Here is a 19,914-nt window from a genome sequence, read left to right on the forward strand (position 1 = left end):
GTTCTTCACCAAAATGCCTATAATGCTTTTGGACATAGCTGTGCTTTAAAATTTTCTGTTATTTTTCTATTCAAAGTTCCCCAAATACCCATATCTAGGTACTACACAGACTAACATTTGAAAGCAAACAGTATATGTCAGTGAACAAAATGAAAGACCTTTTTTTTTTTTTGGACAACATAAAGCTCTATGCCATGTATCATTCATTGGTAATAAACTGTAAGTGAGTAGCAGAGTTCTGATGAACGAAATAAGATCTGTGTAGCCTTCTGGATCAATAGCAGAGAATAGATTAGCAGCACTGTTCCTCCTGATGCTGATTTTTTCCCATTTTCTCAACTTTCATGAGATCAAAGGAAGAAATGCTTCAGGCCTGTTTACAAAATGGCATGCTGTCTACATAAAACGGATCCCATAAATCACCTTAAGATCCAGTCAGTTTAATATAAAATGTTTTTAATTGTTTTTGAAAACATTTAAAAAACAATTTTTGAGCACTTTCAATAAAAAAAGAGAACTGAAATGCTACTGCAATATTCAACTACTGTAGTTTCAGCAGGTACAACAGACAACAAAACACTGGGGAAATCTTGAATTTTTGCACTAAATGAAAACATGAAACAGGGCTTGTTTTTGTCATTTATGGTGTAGTAAAACACATTATAGTACAAGACTGTTATATGAACCTCTGATGCACTGCACAAAAAAACACTTTCCTTCTTTTCAGTTCAAAAGTCAGTGCTTATTGCAATTATATGCAAAATTATTTACTTCATGAAGTCTTATCATGATAAACAGTATGCAAAATGTTTAAAACATTAAAACAATGAAAATAATCTGCGAAAAGAACATATTCAACAATAACTAAGCAGAATTAGTAAACATAAAAAAGCAAATAACTTGTGAATAACTATGCTTGTCTGGTTAACAATGAACCAGTTTCAGTACAGCCAAGAAAAAAAAAAAGTGGTTACAGGAATACCTAGTACTGTACAAGATAAGTCAATAACACTCATGCACATTTTGTGATCATGTATTAACATGGTGAAGCAAACTAAACTTAACTCTTCCTGCTGTAATATTCTCATGTAAGAGAATAAGAAATAGAAATATCTCATTGAGATTAATGCACATTGCTACATAAGACAATTTTATCTGTCACTTTGATGACATTTTGTCTTTTCATAATGAAACACATTTAAAAAGTTTAATCTGTGGACTGTATTGGTTGCATTTATCCTAAGAGATGTGCCTACCACAGGTTCAACAAATTTAGTGCAATATATGAACCCCAGAAAGTTTGCTGGACGAATTCAACCAAATTTAAAGTGTTTGCTGCAATACTGTACAGGGGGTTAAAAATCCTCCAGTCTTTATATTTTTATCAAAAAAGATTTCCATTATTTTTGTATTAGTAGGAAGTTAATAATGTAAACAAGGGATTAGAATGGCCTCAAAATCTCCTTTTCAGAGTATCTCATGTAGAAAGGCTCCCATCATTTGTTAAAAGAGATCACACAGTTTCCTTTGGGTATTGCATACTTTGGTGTGCAGTAGTGCTGGGTCTCAATGTACAGTGAAGAAATAACTAGCATCAAGAAAAAAAATCTAACAGATCATTAAATCAAGATAACAGCAAACACACACAAATGCCAATAACTAGGACAGATCAATACATAAACCTCTGAGCCAAACCTAGCACCATTTATTTATCAAAATGTTAATATCCTACTTTGCAAATTTATTGAACAATGAAATCTTATTAAATTAAACCCTTCATCACATTTGTTAAATATTCATGGATTGTAGAATTCTGATTGGCTTACTAATTAAGGTAAAGGAAAGCTTAGCTAGGCTCAAGGTAGCATAGCAATGGTTTAATATTAGCTTTAAAAACTTAACGGCAATTTTTAAGTCTATTTGAAACTGATCTTGAAGCTCACTTAAATGGAGCTGTCGACTAGTGAGATTTGTGTCAGCATGAAATTCATAAATAATTATTCACAAAACAAAATGGGAGCCACAGAGAGAAACATTTTAAAACAAATCCTGAGTGCTTCTTTTGCAATTGTGGTTATCACAATAAATAAAAAATTAAGCATGTTATAAAATGCTCCTCTTCTTCAAGTACTATTGATATCCCCTCTGTTTTATCAGAGATATAAAGATTTGTGACTTCAGACCTCAGGTGGTGAAATGTTTTCTGTTCAGTTTTTTATGTTCTCTCCTGCTTATTTGTTTTTCAAAGGGATTCCCATGATCAAACTGCATTTCTATATTCAGGAGCAGTGAAGGAGTCAGTCACTAAATCGAGGACTTATAATTAAAACCCTTCAAAATAAATCTTAAATAGAATTTTAATATGTGCATGCAGACATACTGTGATGAAACTAAGAAAATGCTTTTAGTTTCCTTCTAAATTCCCCTATCTCAACTACCAAATAATAAAACATAAAATATTCTTCTAACATGCTTGTATTTATTCTATTAAATTACAAGGTTTGGAATTACTTACTTGTTTTGTTTGTGTGTCTGTGCACACATGTGGGCATGTCTCTGTGTTAGCTCCATGTTAAAATCACCATTTTAAAAGAAGACTAATGCAAGGTCACAAATATAAATGGCTACTAGTTTTTCCTTTTAAATATTTTAGCGCAGCTTTTGCTTTCCTTACATTAATATTTTATTTTCCATTATTTTCTCCTATTTAAGCCCTTTGTTGCAGGTGCAAATGGTACTGAAGTCCCAGAAAGGCCTACAGAGATTTTTTTTCATTCTACAGTAGCTCTATGCTTCAAGCCTAAATACTTATAATAACCTGAATATTATCCCTGTTTCAAGGAAGACCTTCTTGTCTACAGTTCACCTTAACTATAATTTCATATCTAAAAGATAATGCCAACAACAAAAAATATCCTATACCTAAAATCAATGGTTTCCTCTAAAATCTGTGCAGATCAACCAATGAATTAAAATAAACTTATACAAAATAAAGATCTAGACTGCTCTCGTAAAAGCTGGTTATTCTTTTGTTTACTAGCAAACAATGTGATTAAATGGGGAACATTATAAAATTGAAAATCTAATATTTGTTTTTCTACAGCCTACTCTCTTCAGAAACTTGTTAAGAGCTGAGGCGAGTCTAACCATTTCCTACTGAAGAAGAAACCGCTTCTGCAGCAAACTCTTAAAATGTCACAATTAATAGTTAAGTGTTTCTGCTGCGGGAGGCACTTCCATTAAGACAAATACAATACATATGTCTTTCGATACAGTGTGCTACATATTATAAAATACAATTTAACCCAACATTTCAACAGTAGGGTGGTCCTTGCTTTCTATCCATTCAAAACCTGATGAAGTCATAGAGCTCATGGATTCACTGCAAATTTGTTGAAATAATGGGTCATTCTTTAATTCTTCCAGTGTAGCTTCATCATCTTGTCCCTGCTGACGACCTGGATCAAACAGTAGATTTGGATCTAAAGCGTTCAAATCATTGATGCTGCCTGAGAGCTCAGAAGACAACCTGATGTCGCTAGAAAAATCAGACGCAGGATTAGTGAGATCAGATGCTACCTGACCTACCAGCTGCTGGTTAGTTTGCAAGCTGTCTCCACTCAACAGGTCTTTAACAGTGCTACTGAAATCTAATTGTTGCTCTCCAATTTCTGATTGTGCTTGATTATCGCCAGGAGAAAAACTGATCTGATCGGTGCTATTACTTTTGGTGAGGTAAGATGGTGCTTGGAATTCATAAATAGAAGTGCTGGAATCGATCATATTCTGCGGATTGGCACTAGGAAAGACAGTGGAAGTTTCCAAAATCTGAGTGAGATTCATTCGGGCTGTATAATTGGAGGGCAGGTTGTTCATGCCCAAACCTCTCACTGCATCATCATTGTCAGAATCAAGTTTACTCAACAAAACATTGGTTATTTTTTTACTGTTTGTTTGCTTCTGAAGAGCATTTGGGAAGGCTGTTTGCATCATGACTGTCAATGGAACCGACTGACTTCTTTGAGCTATGTTGTTGGCACATGCATCCGTGTGAACGTTTGTGAAAACATGAACTTCAGGGGTTACTGGACTTCCAAAGGGGGTCACATTAGATCGGGGGATATTAGATACTGGGTAGAGGGTGCTTCCACTAAGATTACGTTGGCGATGAACAGCAGGGCTCACGCTTCGGCACCGGAAGTTGCTGCTAGCCGAAGAGTTAGCTCCTTTATTATCAAGAGGGGCAGGGACCGCAAAGCCCTCCTGTTTGTTGGTGTTACTTACAGTGGCACCTTGATGCTGCACAGGAGAGACAGGAGTCAGACGACCAAAATGAGTGTCATGATGTCTGGATTGAGACTGGTAAGACTGTCCAGGCACAGCAAAAGCATGAGGTTTCCTGAAACGGTCTTCCACTAGTTCCTGATAGCTTGGGAGAATGCCATGGCCAGAAACGGATGAATTACCAACTCCACTATACCCATTATTCATCCATTCGAGCTTGGTTTTGTCGGGGTGTGTGGCCATGGGTCTCTGCATCGGTTTCACAGGACTACTTGAGACAATGCTGGCGTCATGATATGCCATACTGGAGCTTATTGGGGTAAATGCAAATGGATTCCTGCATTCCACGGGGCTGGGAGGGACACTGCTGCTGCAGTTAGAATGGGGAGTACCGATGGGTGTATGTCGGCTACTTCCTAAAGCACTATCCACGGGCGTGGTCTGGGCCAACCTGGAGCAAGGGCTCTCCCGTGACAGGCTCTGAGACCCAGCCACCACTTCAGATGTGGGGGTGGGGGTGGGGGTGGGGGTCGGGGTCGCCGTGGCGGTCGGAGTGGGCGTGCGGATCGGGGTCGGGGTGGGGGTGGGGATCGGGGTGCCATTGCTACGGATGGGGTGATAGAAGTGGGTGCTGGGGGCGTGAGATGACGCTGGAGCGCCTGGAGTCACAGACTGACTCTGAAGGGTCATTCCCAAACAGTTACCGTAAGCATGAGAATTGTTCATTGACATCTGCTGCTCCATGAGTACCAGCTCCTCTACAATACTGTCCTGGGTAAGCTCCTCATCGAAAGGAAAGTAGCTTTCATTTGCTTGGGAAACAGAAGGCTCGAACTCCTTCAGTTCGGACTGTAGAGGTAATTGATCTGAAGACTGTGCTTGCATTTGACTCAAAGGAGATTCTTGTATCTGGCTGTGTAGTTGCTGGGAATACGTGTCCTGTGGCATTCCTTCTAATTCCCAAACAGACTTCTCTAAGTCGTTGATATCAGAGTGCTCAGGAACTGTCATGACACTGATATCTTGCTGTTGTTCACAGCCGGCAGATATAAACTCAGAATCCTTAGGGACCTGTTGCCATTCATTTGGATTAAAGCTGCCATGCGATTTCGAATCACTGTCCAAGAGAAAGACACTGCCTTCAAGCTTTACTTTTATATCTGGAGATGATGATGGTGTGGTTTGCTGTTCTGAAGCTAAATCACTGGTAACAAGAGCAGAGGAATTCACGGGTTGACTTGCCACTACGTGTGAGTTAACATTTGTTGATACCTTGCTAGGAAGCTGAGAACCTGCTGCTGAACTTTCTGTTTTCCCTGAATGTGGAACCTTTTGGTCCTTCTTAACACTGCCTGGTTTCTGACCTTCCGAGATAACTGCAGAAAGCTGTTCCACAATTGGTTTCTTTACAGGAGGCACCTGGGACTCTTGCAATGCAGAAGACAGCCGCTTTCTTGGACTTTTAGTGCATAATTTAGGGTCTTTATTTATTGAGTCACCATTAGATGGTGAGCTGGTGCTGGTGAAAGTTAAGTTCTGAGTGGCAACTGAGAGAGTGATAGTGCTTTGATTATTGCCTGTTGAAGTGCCTGGCAGAATTTCATTACAGCGATTTTTACATTTGGTCCTCTGGTCACAGACCTTAGTTGCTTTTATTTCAATAACACCTTCATTTGAAGGTTTTTGCACTACTCCCTCTGTATTACTTTTCTGCCCCGAGAGGGCACTAGGTGTTGTTTTGGGCACGTCAGCCCCATCAGAGTTCTCTTGGCACTGTACGGGATGCTCATCTGATGACATCTCAGGTTCCATTTTGACTTCCACAGCAGATGGTGCCCCGGTGCTGCTGGTCCTGGATCCAGGAGACTGAAGTGAAACAACAGAACCATTCTTGATCTGTGGAATGGTCCTTGATTCTTCCGTTGTTCCTGCAGCACTGTTTACTGAGGCAGAATGTTTCAGAGGGGCACTACTGTTGCTGGGTGTGAGGGATATTGCTGTCATTTTCACCACATTTAGAGAACTCACATGTGACGTGGGTACAACAGCGGTTTTGATGGGACTACTAGTAAAGAGGACAGTAGTGGGAGAGCGGATGGTGAGGGCACTGGTGTTGGCTGGTTTGGGTAAGATCTGAGGGTAGCGGTGCCGGGCAGAGCGATCCCCCCCAGGACTGGCTGGGACGTGCTGAGGAGTCTTTGGTGCCTGCTTCACAGACTGCATGTGCTGAGTGACCACCTGTACATTGAGGGGAAGAACTTTGCCATCAGAAGAACTCATTGGACTTGGTGAAGTTACCAGTTGCCTGGTCCGTTGGACCTGTTAAAAAGGTGGAAAACAAAAATATCAGATGCATCAAGTCTAGAATATAAATAGCAATTCATACATTCAATAGCATTAAGGCATTTAATACATGTAATGCTAAAAAAAAAAAGACAGTTCGTATGTTAGACAAGAATCTTTAGACCAGATTTGATATGACCAGACAAGTAAATACTATAATAAATGCAACATAGTGTAATATAGTTACCAAATACAATGATATGTAAGAAGAGTATTAAGACTTCAATGAAAAACTTCACATTTGTGACGAATACTTGCTAAAACAATGAATTTTAAGGAGGTTATAGGGAGCAGAAATAAAATCTTGAAGAAACATGCACTTATAAAGGTATCTAACTGGAGTCTGTGGCAAGATGACTCACTCACAGGGGAGACTGTCTTATACATGGATCTACCTTGGGCATTACTAATAAACCACTGTGGATAAGGTCTCAGATAAAACCACTGCCTTCCCCAGTTTGCTCTACAATGAATAGTGCAAGAGTATGGTTCCCAGGTATTCCATGTTTCAGTAACATGATGATGACGATGATAAGGATAATGATAAGAACAGAAAAAACCACACGATACTATATTTCCCTAATAACATCATAAATAACAACATAAAATACCATCTTGCTTTAGCATGATGCACTCTCATTTTATTTTTATTTATTTATTTTTAAACATTAAAAAAAAACTATTTATTTATTAATTTATTTATTTTTGGCTGCTTTGGCTCTTTGTTGCTGCATGTGGGCTTTTCTCTAGTTGCGGCGAGCGGGGGCTACTCTTCGTTGTGGTGCACGGGCTTCTCATTGTGCACGGGCTTCCCATTGTGGTGGCTTCTCTTGTTGTGCAGCATGGGCTCTAGGAGCACGGGCTTCAGTAGTTGTGGCATGTGGGCTCAACAGTTGTGGCTCACGGGCTCTAGAGCGCAGGCTCAGTAGTTGTGGTGCACAGGCTTAGCTGCTCCATGGCATGTGGGATCTTCCTGGACCAGGGCTCAAACCTGTGTCCCCTGCGTTGGCAGGCGGATTCTTAACCGTGGCGCCACTAGGGAAGCCCATGCACTCTCATTTTAAAAGCATCTTCATCATAAACTCAGTTGTGTGAGACAGGCAAGGAGTAGACTATAACCTCTATTTGTTGATAAGGAAAGAGACTCAGAGTAGCTTAGAGACTTGCCCGAGGTCCCATGTCCAGCAAGCCATTGAGACAAGTCTATGTTAATGTATTACCAACACATATTACAATTTTGCTCCATCTGAATGTTAAAAAGGAAAAAAATATAAACGAAAAAAAGTTTGCAATTGTGTCACCTCTGCTTAGCTAGAGATGAAACAACTCTGAAAATGACTCATCTCTTACATAAAGCTCTGACTGGTTATGTGCAAACTTATATGTCTTTTTTTTTTTTTTTTTTTGCGGTACGCAGGCCTCTCACTGTTGTGGCCTCTCCCATTGTGGCGCACAGGCTCTGGACGCGCAGGCTCAGCAGCCATGGCTCACGGGCCCAGCCGCTCCGTGGCATGTGGGATCTTCCCGGACCAGGGCATGAACCCGTGTCTCCTGCATCGGCAGGCAGACTCTCAACCACTGCGCCACCAGGGAAGCCCAAACTTATATGTCTTGTAATTTCACTTCTATTCCTTTTATAGCTCACGCTGTAATCAACAACATATATCCTGAATAAAAGACAACCGACTGAAGTGAAATCTGTGTGTGGTCACAAAATCAGTTTATAACTGAATCTACACCTATACTTGCCTCCTTCTTCTGTGCCACTTTTAACTAAACAACTGACTTCCCACAATCCCAGTAAGGCCAAATGCTATTTAATGATATTACCGGAATGGGACTAGGGACAGCTGCCACAACGATACCAATAGGCTGAGGAGAGAGGATTGCAGGATTTCCATTAGAAAGACTAGTCACTCCATTGGTTGTAGCGCCTTCTGATTTTTTTGCTGAGGATTCTCCTGGCAAAGGGGATTGTAGTTTCTGTTCTTGTTGCTTCTTCTGGATTTTCCGTTGCAATTGCTGTTTCGCGTCAATAGGAGATGGCAGAGTCTTCACTTGGGGCTGAAAGGAATTACTTTCAGCTGTAGGTATAAAAGCAGAAGGCTGGGTAATTCCTTTAATTCCTGAAAATAAACAGAAATTAAAGCTAAAATACTCCTCTTTATAGAAAGCAGTTCCAATTCAATTTCTAAGACTATGTAGCCATTTACTGGACAAAGCAACCAAACCCAGCAAATTTTAACTCACAATTTCTTTATAAAGCATAAATATTACACTTCCAGTTTATAAACATTTGTCAATATGGTTTTAAATGACACCTTAAAATACAGTTCAACTTGGGTGATAGCTGTAGTTATATCTGCAATAATAGATGAAGATTTTGAAAAGAGTAGTAGCTATGTCACTAATGTGCAAAAGCTAAGATAAATGCCAAGAGAGCATGTTTCACATTTTATCAGTAGATGTCAGAAAAATCTCCCTTCCCCCTTCTCTAATTAAGAAATTCATGCATTTTCATGATTTTAATATTCAGTCCACAAGGGGCACTCAATCAATATTTGCTGAAACCATCCATATCTTAGAAAAAAATTGTATGGGGGAAACAAGTCTTTACTTCTACATGAATTTCACGAAAATAGGTAATACAATTTTAATTGCTTTAATTAATTAATTATTCCAGTATGACCTAGGAGAAATTAAGCAGAGTTTCTTAATAAGATTGAGGTTAAGATATTCTAAAAAAGGGTCACTGAGAAAGCTTTTTAAAGTAGTAGTAAGATCAACACTGAGAAAAAGGAATGATAAAATAAGCAAGGGATAAATTTTAAGAAAACTTGATTATGTAATACAACTAATTTTTCAAAAGCTCATTTCACATTTAGGGAGTGGCATTAAGATCATTAGAAAGTGAGCAGGGGTCAGTAGAAACAGTGGAGAGAGGCAAAGGGAGGACACCCCTGTTGTGCTGGCACATCCTGACCTTCCCTTCCCCAGCCGTTTCTGCTTTTCATCTTGTTAACAGCAACAGCTTTGGGAGTGGGAGACAGGAAGGAGAGAAAGCGACTGTAAACTGTAACCCACACACTCACTGCTCAACAATCCCACATGTTCTGACCCCCCTTTTATCACCTAAGTACTATTCTTTCTCCTCAAATCCAACTCGAATTGCACTGCTCCCATCCGGTCCGCAGCCTCGGCTCTGGCTGCTCAACACCTGCACCCGAGAGCCTGTGCCAACCGCTCAAGCTCAGTCTCATGCCTCCTGCCAGGGTTTCTGGACAGGCATGAGTTCCAAGCAGCTGCTTACAAAGGACATCTGTAATACAACCTGTTCTTAATATGCAGAAGATACTTACAAAAAACCAAATGCACCTTCAAAGGAAGAAGATTCATCACTACCAAAGATATTTTTAAAAGTGGCAATGGGGCTTCCTTGGTGGTACAGTGGTTAAGAATCTCCCTGTTAGTGCAGGGGACACGGGTTCAAGCCCTGGTCCGGGAAGATCTCACATGCTGCGGAGCAGCTAAGCCGTGTGCCACAACTACTGAGCCTGAGCTCTACAGCCCGCGAGCGGCAACTGCTGAGCCCACGTGCCACAACTACTGAAGCCTGTGCACCTAGAGCCCACGCTCCACAACGAGAAGCCACCACAATGAGAAGCCTGCGCACCACAAGGAAGAGTAGCCCCCGCTTGCTGCAACTAGCGAAAGCCCACATGCAGCAGCGAAGACCCACTGCAGCCAAAAATAAATTTAAAAAAAAATGGCAATGGCTGAGAATGAGATTTCAGAAGATTGTTAAAAAAACAGCCTCCCAAGCTACTTTCAAAAAGTGAAAACGCCTACTTATATATGTGATTTTTAGTATTTTGGTTTAAAAAATATACCTTTCTTCACACTTATGCCTTAAAAATCCATTCATTCAACATTTCTTTCAGTGAGACTATGTGAATAATGTGGGAAATAAGAAGATAGAGATGTCTCTGTTTCTTTACCCCATGATACCTCCTAAGTCCTCAACTTGTGAAAGTACTCTTCTGGGTGTCGGCAGGGGTAGGAGAAAGAGAACACAGAAAGTTGAAGGGCCCATATCTTTTAGAACCTCATTTTGCCAGAAGCTAGGAAGACAGTCTGATGTAAAGGAGTAACCTGGGTTTGGGAGAAGGACAAATCAGGATTCAAATTCTGGCTAATTCCACTACTTATCTGACTATGGACAAATTACTTAACGTCCCTGAATCTGTTTCCCGATCTGTAAAATGGGAATAAATATCCCCTATCTTACAGGACCGCTGGGAGAATAAATGAGGTAACAGATGTGAGCTATCTAGCTAGATAAGGCTGCCTAAGCACTCTCCTGCCCCTGTGTAACTATAAGTGTACAGATTTGAGCCATCCATTTTATATCGAGACAGGAAAAATTATGATGAGGTGCTTGTAAAAGACTATTTTGCTGATATTTATGGTCCTCAATTGACAATAAAATGAGAGAACAGAACAATCTCTCTCACACACATAATGCAAATGCTTAAAGCTTCCGATAAATTTAAACAGAGAAAAAGGATTCCTTATTAAAATAATGAAGTTAAGATAGAAAAGTAAAGTTATTTAAGAGTATAATTATAATTATAGTTCTGGCTGTGATAAATCTACTGTTTCATATTAATAATCTTTTTATAGAAGTTATAATTTCCTAGAGTAATGACAAAATGTATTCACTCTTTTTTAGGTTTATAAAGTATGACTGAAATAAGACATTTTAAAAATTTCATTAAAATAGATACTTTACACAGCTATTAATTTAGGAGGGAGTTATTATTCCAACGATACTGTCAGTCCTAATACTGTTAATTCTTAAGTTCCTATCTGAATAAAAATACTCATCTGAATGCATATTAAAAAAATCACTCTTGCTATTTCATAGTAATGCTTCACATGGTTTATTTTTTGTGAGACTAAGGTACCTTTCACATTGTCCAAAGATCATTTCATTTATAAGTATTAGTTTTGGGGATAGGAGTCTTAGCAAGTAATTAAAAAACTTAATCTTACTTTTTACTTGTAATATTTAAGTTATTAATTTAGAAATACATATATACTTAAAAGTATACATACACATATTCTTTAAACTTTAAAACAGCAATGGAAAAATTAATGAAATACCAACTAGGAAATCATAAAAGTTTCATACTTAAGCAGAGCAACATACAAAGCTATAACTTAAAGTTTACCATGAAAGAACTATTATGATTTCTGTTAGCTCAACAAGCCCATCTGAATTTAGTATTAAGGGAAGTAAGAGTGAACGCATACAATTACTAAAAAGACAGAGGTTTTTGGCTAAGCTCTTCTTTTTACTACCAACTCTAAATATAGTTAACACCCTGTCAGTTTTAGCTTGTTAATAATTTTGTACCTGGTGGTGCTGCGGCCATTACAGTTAGAGCTGCCATCGACTTGGTGCCTATATAGTGACTTTTTACAAGGAAGCGGGCTAATTCCAAGACCGTGTCAAATGGCTGGCTTAACACTTTCTGGGCCCATTCACACACAAGACGGCAAGCAGAAGTGATAACTTCCTCATCAATATTTTGAAGCTGCCCAGAAGGTTCAGCTCCTTCCAACTAAACAAAGGAAAGAGGAAAAAACTTTTAAAAGAAAGTTCAGAGAAATTAAATTGAAGCACACTTAAGATACATGTTCTTAATCAGAAGATATAATATAAAAGTATTGAGTCAAAGTAGTACTAAGTGACTAGTACTGGCAGGCATAAAAGCAGAGACCTGCAAATATGAGGCCTACGCCTATACCCACTGGTGCACAGCCACCAGCAGTGTTGTGAATATAACATTTAAACATATATTGTTAAACATATATGGAGACTAACAGATCTTTTGAATTTTTTAAAAAGCCTTTTCTAACATCAAGAAAACAAACTATGCCATAAGCCGTATTTTCTCTTCTGAAAACATTCGTTCTACACGTTATTCTATAACTTAAATTTTCCTCTTGACAATATATACCACAGATATATCTACAAATCAGGAACTTTAGATCCATATTTTTTCTCCTTAATTTCACAAACCACAGTGATATAAGTCATATATGCTAACAGTTACCAGCCACTGTTGAATCTTTTGGCTCATTTATTTAGTAAAAGACAGTTCCTGGTCCCTGGTTTTATCCAAATGAGACCATGCAGAATCGTTTCAATGTTGATAATAAGGTACAATTTTACTTATCAAAAAGAAAAGGCAGAAATTCTTACCCCATCCCCAGTTTTGTGAAAATCAAGATTGGGTAGTGTTGGCATATGAACAAAAGCTTTTTTTCTTAGTCCACTGTAGCAATACGTAATAAATGGTTAAGGTCTAAAGTACGCGAAATTAAATGAACTGTTTATATAGTTAGCACTTGAAAAGTAACCATATATGAAATGAGAATAAAATCAGCCTGAGATACCATCTACTTTCTGAGTTCTTCAGTAAAAGAAAACTTAATATTAGAAACTCAGGACACCTTTACTCTTTTGAAACTGAAACAGTCCTTGTAGAATGTTACTGGCTTAAATGGAAGAAAACGATTTTCATCTGTTATAAATTTTATGAATAAATGTTCCTAATAAGCTGTGCCAGCCACCAGTAACAAACAGGTCAGAAGGAAAGGAATATCCAGATGGAAACCTGGCAGAGAGAAGGGAAACTTTAGCCCAGGGCACTGGGACAAAAACAACTCTTAAGAGTGTCACAAGAGCTTTAACCTTTTCACTTCTCTTTTTCCACTGAAACGTACAGGATTATCACCTGTAACATGCCAAAGACACATGAAGACATTTTTGTTTGTACTCAGGAAACAAGACTCGGTCGTGCAACAACTGCTTAAAGAACACCTGGAGCCGTTTTAGAAAAGCAGCCTCTCCCCTTCCCCTTTTCATCTCCCCCACAGCAGAATTTTTATGTTTTGAAAAAGGCCAAAAGCTAAGCAGAGAGAAATGATGTATTTCTAATATGATACAGAGACCCTCCATGTTACAATCTTCTTCCAAGGGTAGGAAGAACTTTAGTAAACTCTTAATTTTAATTTCCTTACTTCTGTTTGCTCCTAAGTATTTCTCTATCATGAGAGGGGCCTTTTCTATGCCCTGGCTTTAATTTTAATACAGCCTTTAAAGGGTTGGATGAAAATACAAAGAGAACACTAATCGTACAGCACAAGTTCCACAAAAAAGTTTTTTGAATGTTGTATATATTGCCAAGGAGATCCCTATGTTTCTAAATTAGAGGAAGGAAAGATGATAAACTAACATCTTTCTCCGCTTTCACTGATATAATTTACAACTGCTGTACTGTGGCATGCCTTAGTAATTCTTATCGTAAAGGAAAAGAAGATCAGACCATTAAGAACACATTATAGTGACAGAGTAAGGTGAAATCTATCACAATCCTAATAACCACTATTTGTTATTTCTCTTGCAGTGTGATAAACAGCTGGGAAAATACAATTTACAATTATTCTAAGTACTTTTGAGTCGTTTATATTTGTTGATTTAAATTTATTTCTAAATATAGTTGCTAGTTGAACTACAGCAGCAGATGTTCTGTAATAAGTGAGAACTTAAAGAGATTACTAAAAACCATTCTGGTAAAGGATATTTAGATTTGCCTCTCGTGCCCAGACGACGTGCCTTCATGTTTGGAAAGACATTTTTCATGATCTTTCCAAAGTCAGCAGCACTTAATGGATGGTAACCAAGATTGTCACAATAGCTCCTGCAAAAGAAGGAGGGATCAATTCAGAGAGAGCAACGGAACTCAGAATCACGTTAGCACCGCGTTATTTCAGTCCAATTTGACGCCTATGACAAAGTGAAAAAACACATCTTCAAGTCATTCACCACAATTTTCATTGATACATGCTCATCCTTCTTTAAAGACGAACTCAGGCTTACTTAGCTTGTTTCATCCTCAGGGTACACAGTACTACTGCTTTTAATAGCAAAAACTTGCAGTAAGACATTGGCAGTACAAAGTTTTCCAGCTACAATCCAAACGTGCTTTCTGAAATGAGAATATCCAGGCTCGACCAGTAGGGCTCTACGTTTCCACATATATATCAAGCTCACATATTGGAATAATTTCCAGTGTAAACATTATGTGTGTCAGACATTAGAGACAAAACTACTACATGGTTTGGAATAGACACACGATGTATTAGAACTAAAAGGGACCTTAGGGATCATCTATACCAACACTCTCATTTTACCAATAAGGGAAAAAAATGAAGGCACTGTGTTCTCACCCCCCCTCCCCCATTACTGCGAGGACAAAGTACCTTGTAAGGCAGTAACTTCAAGTGGGACCAGGGAAACAAGCCAAGTCTTACCTACTACTAGACCAGGTGTTCTGTTTTTCTCTACAGCTGCCAGTCATGGGTAAAAGGCCAATTCCTTCTCTACCAGTTCAGCAGCAGGAAAATGCCATGTCCTATTCTGGCTACCAAGGCCTCCCTCATTAACTGTTGGCCTTTGGGAGAACCGCTACCAAAGAGCAAGTCAGAGGAATTCCAAAGTAACTCAATCAAATCTCCCCAGCTCATCCCCCATTTCAGCATCAACTAGAGCAGCTTCTTGATGAAGAAGTCATGCAGTAGAGAGCCAAGGAGAGAGGTTTAGGATGAAGAAGGAAAACCACTGGAATGGGCAGCATATAATGGTAACTGGGACTTGAGTTCTTGTAGATGGCTGAATATCCTGGCAACATTCTTGAAGTGACCTGAATTCCAGAAGTCAAATTGGTAGAGACTCAGGAGAAGGTTGGGACCCCTGGGAGCCTTAATAGAGAGAACAGAGTAGGTCTGAAGACTGGTGTTTTTCTTGATTGTGCCCTCCCTATCTCAGCACCAAATACCACACACTTCTGTTGGGGGTGGGGCTGAGGGGAAGGAGAAGAGTTGCCTAGCAAATGCATTCTCAACAATGCTGCAGAGTAGGGAGAAGGGAAAGGAGCTAATATGTATAGAAAACTCCCTCTATAAGGAATATTAGATACATCATATGTAAGTTGAGACTAATACTCCAAGTGGTTCAGGGGCCAAGGTTTAAAGCACAAAGTGAAGGAGTGACTATTTTGGGGGGGCTGACAATTTAAATGAATTGCATCAAATCATAACCATTTCAAGTAGCAAGTTAAATTGGTCATCTTTATGGTTTAAACCAGCGCAGAAAGATAATGTGAATGATCTCTTTTACACCTTAGGGACTTGATACTTGTTTCCTCTACCTGGAATATTTTCTTACCCTTCAAAACCCTGCTTGTTATGATTTTGAAAGGGTCTCTACTGACTACCCTATCTAAAGCAGTGCTCTCCTGTCATACCCTCACCATATTCCTTGTGTGTGTACTTTGTTTATTTTCTTCGCCTGACTTAAAATTATGTAACAGCCAATTTATTTGTTATGTATCCTCCATTAGACTATAAGTTCAACCAGGGCAGTGACCATATCTACCTGGTTCACCACTGTATTCTTAGCACTAGGAACAAGACTGAAGAATCAGTCGTATTATGCCCACGTGTCACATTAAACCTTAATACGACATACAACTTAAAATGACTTTAAATATGACTTAATAAGTATGTCATATTTAAAATGACAAGAAACCTTAAAGAAACACATAAAACAAACAAAGCAAAAAAGAAAACAGTGCCCACTGGTTCCTATGACAGCACTGGCAGATGGGCCTAAAAAAACTGAAACCAAATAAAGAGAATCAAAGCAATGAGTCTAATGAGAGATATAATATCCATTCTATTCTCCTTTTGTGATTTAGGTTTTGATATTTTTTTCATTATATTAGTACACCAAAGTTCTTTATTTTGGCAGAAGGGGTAGGTGGAAGGTTGGCAAAATTAAGTATCAGGATGACCAATGCAATATTTGCTTGTCAAACTGAACTAATCCTGAGTGTGATTTCAGAATGTGACCATCTAGTTTCATCTGGTTTTTGATTCTTATTTATTCCACTAAAAGCAGGGAATTCACCATTTGGAAGAATAACAATGAACTTACCTTTAAAATACTCTTTATTGGATAAATATATAAAGTATCGGTTGGTTTTTACTGTAAGATGGCTCTAGTAGTACTTATTGTCTTTAACTTCATTCAAAACAATTTTGTTAGATTGTATGTGACAGCTGTCATATCAGCGTGCATTTAAAAAAAGACATTGCTGAGAGCGCTGGCCGGAGGCGGTGAACGGAGGTTTTCCCTTGGCCAGTGATGGGGCTGAGCCCCTCTGATTCCCCCAGGCCACCCCTGCACTGCCTCTGCTTGGTTCTGCGTCTGCTCGCTGAAGAAGCTGAACAGGCAAGAGGAGTCTCTTCCCCTGGGTGCATAAGTCCCCATTGGCCGAGGCTTTGAGTCCTAACTGCCACAGCTGATGGCTGCGAGGGATTGAGACCAGAAAATGAGTTGCACAATTGAGAAGGCACTTGCTGATGCTAAAGCCCTTGTTGAAAGACTGAGAGATCATGACGATGCAGCAGAATCTCTGACTGAGCAAACCACAGCTCTCAACAAGCGAGTAGAAGCTATGAAGCAGTATCAAGAAGAAATTCAAGAACTTAATGAAGTTGCAAGACATTGGCCACGGTCCACATTAGTTATGGGAATCCAGCAAGAAAACAGACAAATCAGAGAATTGCAACAAGAGAACAAAGAATTACGTACATCCCTGGAAGAACATCAGTCTGCCTTGGAACTTATAATAAGCAAGTATCGAGAGCAAATGTTTAGATTGCTAATGGCTAGCAAAAAAGATGATCCAGGGATAATAATGAAGTTAAAAGAGCAGCACACCAAGGAATTACAAGCACATGTTGACCAGATAACTGAAATGGCAGCAGTAATGAGGAAAGCCATTGAAATTGACGAGCAACAGGGTTGCAGGGAACAGGAACGAATATTTCAACTTGAGCAAGAAAATAAAGGCTTGAGAGAGATCCTTCAAACAACTCGAGAATCATTTTTGAATCTTAGAAAAGATGATGTGTCGGAAAGTATATCTTTGTCAGCATTAGTGACCAATAGTGACCTGAGTCTGAGGAAGAGCTGAAGAGCTTTTAAGTCTGTGAATGAATTAACAGAAAAATCCATCTCAAGCTGCCCTTTGTTTTATTTTTTTATAATATGTACAGTCTACTGGCAATGACATTTTTAAAAGTAGCAACAAGAAAATGCATAGTTAATGGCCATAGACGTTATTCCAAACTATAATTGAAAAATAGAAACTAAGCCTTTGTTAAAAAATAAATAAATAAATAAAAAATTTAAAAAGACATCAAAACTGGTGAATTTTTGTGTAGCCATTTTAATATTGAAGATGGAAGAAAAAAAGCAACAATATTTCAAGAAAGGTAAAAATGCAACCGAAATGCAAAAAAAGATTTGTGCAGCACATGGAGAAGGTGCTGTGACTGACTGAACATGTCAAAAGTGGTTTGTGAAGTTCTGTGCTGGAGATTTCTCGTTGGACGATGTTCCACGGTTGGGTAGACCAGTTGAAGTTGATAGTGATCAAATCGAGACATTAATTGAGAACAATCAACGTCATCCCACGTGGGAGATAGCTGACATACTCAAAATATCCAAATCAAACGTTGAAAATCATTTGCACCAGCTTGGTTATGTTCATCGCTTTGATGTTTGGGTTCCACATAAGTTAAGCGAAAAAAACCTTCTTGACCGTATTTCCACATGCGATTCTCTACTAAAACTTAACGAAAACGTTCTGTTTTTAAAACAAACTGTGATGGGCAATGAAAAGTGGACACTGTACAATAATGTAAAACAGAACAGATCACGGGGCAAGTGAAATGAACCACCACTAACCACACCAAAGGCTGGTCTTCACCCAGCGAAGGTGATGTTGTATATATGGTGGGATTGGAAGGGAGTCCTCTATTATGAAATCCTTCCGGAAAACCAAAGATTAAGTCAAACAAGCTCCCAATTAGACCAACTGAAAGCAGCACTCCACGAAAAGAGTCCAGAACTAGTCAACAGAAAACACAGAATCTTCCATCAGGATAATGCCAGGCCACATGTTTCTCTGATGACCAGGCAAAAACTATTACAGCTTGGCTGGGAAGTTCTGATTCATCCACCATATTCACCAGACATTGCACCTTCGGATTTCCATTTATTTTGGTCTTTACAAAATCCTCTTAATGGAAAAAATTTCAATTCCCTGGAAGACTGTAAAAGGCACCTGGAACAGTTCTTTGCTCAAAAAGGTAGAAAGTTTTGGGAAGATGGAATTATGAAGTTGCCTGAAAAATGGCAGAAGGTAGTGGAAAAAAACAGTGAATACGTTGTTCCATAAAGTTCTTGGTGAAAATGAAAAATGTCTTTTATTTTTACTTAAAACCGAAGGCACTTTTTGGCCAACCCAATACTTTGGAGACATATAATAAACAACTCAAATTATACCTCCTGAATCAAATAGTAGGCAATGTTAAGAATAAAACTGCTTATGGTTCAAAACTCTACACTTTGACACCTTACATGTCAAAGAGAAAATAAAGAGCGCTTCAATTTGAGAGTAACAATAACAATACCCAGACAGGTCATCAATTTCTTTAATTTTGTGAAATTAATGAACTGGAAATGAGTTCAGAAGGTTGTATAGTTCAACTTCCTGCCAGGTGTGGAAATGGCTATCCTCCTGAATGATGGGTTACCTCTGAACACTTCTGATAGGAAGGGCTCTATATTGTGACGTGGCCTATCCAATTTTCAGTGGTTCTAATTTTCAAAGAAAAATAACTTCATTATTACAGCCTCTTCCCCATTGAGAAGTTCTAGACATTCATTGACACTGTTTAATATAATTATTTATAGGCTATCTATTCATAATTTTGAAACCAGGGCTATATAACATGCCATAGGTCATTCCAGGCCATGTGGAGACCTTGGATGGTTTACATCTTATTTTCCTGTTTCATAACTAAACTGCAGGTTGATCAAGCAAGATATGCTGTCAAATAACACCTAACTCAGCGTCAGATTATATTTATGCAAGACTCAAAAAAGGGGAAGGTACAGAGAATGTTCTCTGTTCACAGGTAACTAACACTCTAATACCATTCTTTTTTTTTTTTTTTTTTTTTTTTTGTGGTATGCGGGCCTCCCTCTGTCGTGGCCTCTCCCGTCGCGGAGCACAGGCTCCGGACGCGCAGGCTCAGCGGCCATGGCTCACGGGCCCAGCCGCTCCGCGGCATGTGGGA

General features: G+C 38.9%; 2 protein-coding genes across 7 annotated transcripts in view; one reads left to right on the top strand and one right to left on the bottom strand.

Annotated features, from left to right (window-relative positions):
- Positions 1 to 471: 471 nt before the first annotated feature.
- RFX7 (regulatory factor X7) overlaps positions 472 to 19,914 on the bottom strand; it is a 157,868-nt gene continuing 138,425 nt past the window's right edge. For 4 of the 6 annotated variants that reach the window (XM_055087969.1, XM_024128749.3, XM_024128748.3 and 1 more), the window contains exons 6-10: positions 14,283 to 14,399; positions 12,899 to 12,983; positions 12,047 to 12,254; positions 8,458 to 8,753; positions 472 to 6,603 (exon numbers count right to left, since the gene is read on the bottom strand). In XM_055087969.1, coding sequence (XP_054943944.1) covers positions 3,301 to 6,603; positions 8,458 to 8,753; positions 12,047 to 12,254; positions 12,899 to 12,983; positions 14,283 to 14,399 — 4,009 coding nt within the window. In that variant the 3' untranslated portion in view covers positions 472 to 3,300. The remainder of the gene's footprint in view (positions 6,604 to 8,457; positions 8,754 to 12,046; positions 12,255 to 12,898; positions 12,984 to 14,282; positions 14,400 to 19,914) is intronic. The other 2 variants (XM_028496314.2, XM_055087970.1) reach the window with 2 other exon arrangements.
- On the top strand, positions 16,713 to 17,831 carry LOC102973702 (FGFR1 oncogene partner 2 homolog). Its single transcript, XM_055087974.1, has one exon. The coding sequence runs from the start codon at positions 17,094 to 17,096 to the stop codon at positions 17,739 to 17,741; it is 648 nt and encodes a 215-aa protein (XP_054943949.1). The 5' UTR covers positions 16,713 to 17,093; the 3' UTR covers positions 17,742 to 17,831.

The sequence above is a fragment of the Physeter macrocephalus genome, chromosome 11 (assembly GCF_002837175.3).
Source record: "Physeter macrocephalus isolate SW-GA chromosome 11, ASM283717v5, whole genome shotgun sequence".
Classification (NCBI taxonomy): Eukaryota; Metazoa; Chordata; class Mammalia; order Artiodactyla; family Physeteridae; genus Physeter; species Physeter macrocephalus.

Bases quoted from the DNA above. Each gene is read 5' to 3' on its own strand.
- LOC102973702 (XM_055087974.1), top strand. From the start codon at position 17,094: ATGAGTTGCACAATTGAGAAGGCACTTGCTGATGCTAAAGCCCTTGTT.